This window comes from Sinocyclocheilus grahami, unplaced genomic scaffold (assembly GCF_001515645.1).
Source record: "Sinocyclocheilus grahami isolate Dianchi unplaced genomic scaffold, SAMN03320097.WGS_v1.1 scaffold476.1, whole genome shotgun sequence".
NCBI lineage: Eukaryota > Metazoa > Chordata > Actinopteri > Cypriniformes > Cyprinidae > Sinocyclocheilus > Sinocyclocheilus grahami.
Window position 1 is genome coordinate 1,146,818 of NW_015505655.1, and position 3,907 is coordinate 1,150,724.

General features: G+C 35.2%; 1 protein-coding gene across 1 annotated transcript in view; it reads right to left on the bottom strand.

Moving 5' to 3' along the window:
* nfixb (nuclear factor I/Xb) overlaps positions 1 to 3,907 on the bottom strand; it is a 191,136-nt gene that overhangs the window by 35,822 nt on the left and 151,407 nt on the right. The window contains exon 6 of the mRNA XM_016235917.1: positions 1,894 to 1,956. Within this exon, the coding sequence (XP_016091403.1) occupies positions 1,894 to 1,956 (63 nt within the window). The remainder of the gene's footprint in view (positions 1 to 1,893; positions 1,957 to 3,907) is intronic.

Below are 3,907 nucleotides of genomic sequence, written 5' to 3' on the forward strand. Positions count from 1 at the left end.
CAACCCCTCAGAGGACCTCAGATGATGCCAACCATGAAACAACATACAGAACTACCAAATTTGGCTATAAGTTTGATTGCAACATATAATAATTACTGTTAATAGTGTTCATCGTCTGTTTTGATTACGTCTTTAATTGATTATGTCTTTAATTGATTTTTCTGTACATTTCTGCCATATGTACAGTAGTCACCACTGATAAGCTACCACTAAACATTGTAGAAACTTAATTTGCTGTAAAGTTGCTTTGCAACGATTTGTATCGTGAAAAGCGCTATACAAATAAAATTGAATTGAATTGAACATGTAACAACAAATAAATGACTAAATAAACATGTAACAACCCTCCGAATGGTTTGTGTAAGTACAAATGTGTAACAGGACATATATAACTACATTTTGTAACAACAATATGTTTAAGAGTAAATGGAACAATTTGATCCAGGGGGTGGAGATGGGTAGGTTTAGGGATATGTAAAGTGGGAGGAGTTGGATCTCAAGTTGGTGGAGTTGGTGCACCACTGTACTTACATGGTAACTCCTCAGGAACTGTCCACTTAATATAAAGTGTAACATTCTGGACACCAACCACAATTTATATGTAAAGCGTAACCTACTGGCCGCTGCTGTGTAACATCAGAGTAATTACATGGTAAATCCATAGGAATTGTTTACGTAATATAAAGTGTAACACTTCCTTTACCAAAAAGTGTTGTTAGTCCTGTTACACATTTGTACTTTCATTACCAAAAAGTGTTGTTACCAATGTCCTGTTACACATTTGTATTTACACATACCATTCAGTAGGTTGTTACATATGTGTAGTTACACAGACATTACAGCTGTAGATACTATGTACCAATATGTACTTACACTGTGGTTAGTTACATATTATGTACACATCTAGTTACTATGTAAGTACACAGGTATTAGGGCCACTTAATATAAAGTGGGACCCAAAGAAGCTTTCAGTTAAAAGTTCGTAAAATAACCTTTCTTTTCTTAGTGTGAAGAACATTTCAATAATCTGAAGAACCTTTTGTGGAATGAAAAGGTTCCATGGTTTTTTAAAGGTTCTTCATGAAACCAATAGAAGCTAATAAAGAACCTTTATTTTGAAGAGTTAATTTGAAGGATTTTCGTAAATTAAAACAATTTTCAACAAAATGAATCAATATTTACTCTGGAGTCTGGAGTTTGGAAAGATTTGAACACTCTTAAAATTAAAGGTTGTTTATTTCCACTGTGGTTTCATAAAGATCCTTTCCATTGGGAAAAAAAACTCTTATTTGCAGTGGAAAAAGGTTCTTTATATGGTTAAAATGTTCTTCACTCTATGAAAACAAAACAAAACAAAAAAACGCACTTTAAAATTCACAACTCAAAAACTTGAGGTCTTTATGGTAAAAAGAATATTGTAGCGATTTAAAGTTGGACTGTACTTTCAACAAACACAATATAACAAGTTCTACCAAATCAAAGCTGATGCTTTTTACTTATGGATCCAAGTTCAATAAGCTAGCATTTTAAGCGAAGCTGAGCATTAACATCACATACAGTAATAGAGATGTAGAACTTTGTAGTTTGTCAAACTCGTTTTTCAGTTTGCTTAGCAAACTAAAAAGGTTATATGGAGATATTTCTAAAACAGAGTTTGTCTGACAAAATGGAAGTTGAATTTTTATAGTGTTGTTCTTTTAAGAATCTAACTGAACAGTTCTTTGGGGAACCAAGAACTTCTTGGTTCCTCCTTTATTTTAAATTAAAATGAATTTGAGTAAATTAAGACTTTAATTTCTGGTCTGAATGGCATTAGGCTGCAAATCCTTTTAGAACCTTTGAGTGTGTAGTTGTTTGTGAGAGTGTGTGAGATTTTCGTTTTGCTTGACCCACCATTGGGCGGAGGCTTGATGTCTGCTTCTCCTTGTTGGTTGGAGTTATCTGATTGTCCAGATTCTGCAAAGCCGACAGAAAGAAAGAGAGAGAGAGAAAGACAGGAGGGGAAAAAAAGAGAGCAGATTAAACATGGGATGGCTGGGCTCAGTCCAAAGGTGCCTGAATCAATTAGCAGATGTAGAACATTCTATATATTCTCTGCCAGCACATATTCAATGTAGCGCTGAGACGACACAGCTGGAAATGAGACATGCAAAATGTGCTCCAGTTCTGGATCATTTACATGATACTCAGGCAAAATTTGGATCTTCATATCTGAAATCTGATGGTCTTGTTATTAGTTGGTATTTGACTTGTTATACATTATCATTCAAAAGGATTTTTTAAAATGTTTTTGAAAGTCGTCTCTTATGCTTACCAAAGCTGCATTTATTTGAAAAACGTAAGTAAAAACAGTAATATTGTGAAATATTATCACAAATTAAATAACTGTTTTCTATTTTAATATATTTTAAAATGTAATTCATTCCTGCAGTGTCATTTGATCCTTCAGAAATTATTATAATATTCTGATTTGCTGCTCAAGAAATTATCATGTTAAAAACATTTATGAAACTGTGATACAGTTTTTCAGGATTCTTTGGTGTATTGAAAGTTCAAAAGAACAGCATTTATTTGAAATATAAATCTTTTGCAACATTATAAATGTCCCTTTTGATCAAATTAATGCATCATTCCTGAATTAAAGTATTAATTTCTTTTTTTTTTTATTTTTACTTTTTTAATGCTATTGTAGATTTGATAACAGATTACCATTACTATTGTTCATACTTTGGGTTGGTTAGTGAACAAACGTGTAGCCTTAAGTATTAAACAAAACAGACTTGAATAACACCTCGAATTACATAGATTTCAGAATCAAATTCTACCTAGGTCGATAAACAACGTTTATATTCGATTATTTACAACAATATCAATATCTACACATAAAACCACAAAACTTTTCGACCATGAAACAAGATCTTTAGTCCGGCAATGTAGACCATAGGTGTGTTAAAAAACACAACTGGACTTGGTCAGTCGGGTCCAATGAAAAAACACAGCTTTGTGGTTTTATGTCACCGTTGTCCATTTTAGGCTTGAAGTTGCACTGCTAATCTAAAATCTATAAATCTGCAAAATATACATCAGAGAGCAGCCTGGTGAAACCCAACTCTGCCGTATAGCTCATAAGATGTAGACAAAGGCTGGTGCGCAGCCATCGAGTTGTTTGGACAATGTCTCCGTAGGCTTTTTATCTTAGAAAGTATAGCGATCTTGGAGCGAGACCAGACCCCTGCGGCTGTTTGAATTGGCCGAGACTCACTAACCCTTTTTTTCTATATGCACTGAGGTTTTGATTAACTATAGACCTTAAGAGGAAAGTCACTTAGTTACTTTGGCCTTTCCGTTCAGTCTGCTGTGAGTATTTATGAATGTTTCACCTCTTTAGCCAATCATACTTAGTGTTTTTTAGCATGTTTGCTAGTTGCTAGGAGGGTTCTGGATATTCGCTTACTAGCCCAAGTCAAAACAGTCCACACTTCTATGATATTCTGGTCTCTAGATTTGCCTCGAAATTTAGCAGTAGTGCTGTTTGGCCTTAGCATGCACCGCTAATTATGTGCAGCAACAGAATGTGGTTTTAAAAACCTACACTACACATTTTGAAGGAAAAAATTAACACGATAGCCCCCCTCTTTCCTTCTTTTCTCTCTCTCGCACCCCCTCGTTCGCTTGCTGCTGCTGTTGTATGGAATCCTGGCAGCCATCTTAACGCTTGGCAGCCATCTTAGCATTGCGGTACTAGAGCATTCCAGCTAGCTTACAAAAGCACCCACACACAGATGCACTCCTCTCAAAGAGAGAAAACCTCTCCACCAACGCGCTATACGCTAAAAGCCTCACAAATGAAGGTTATTTTCAGCTACTTGTGTTAAATTACTAATGTGGAGGGGGGGGGGGGGGGGGG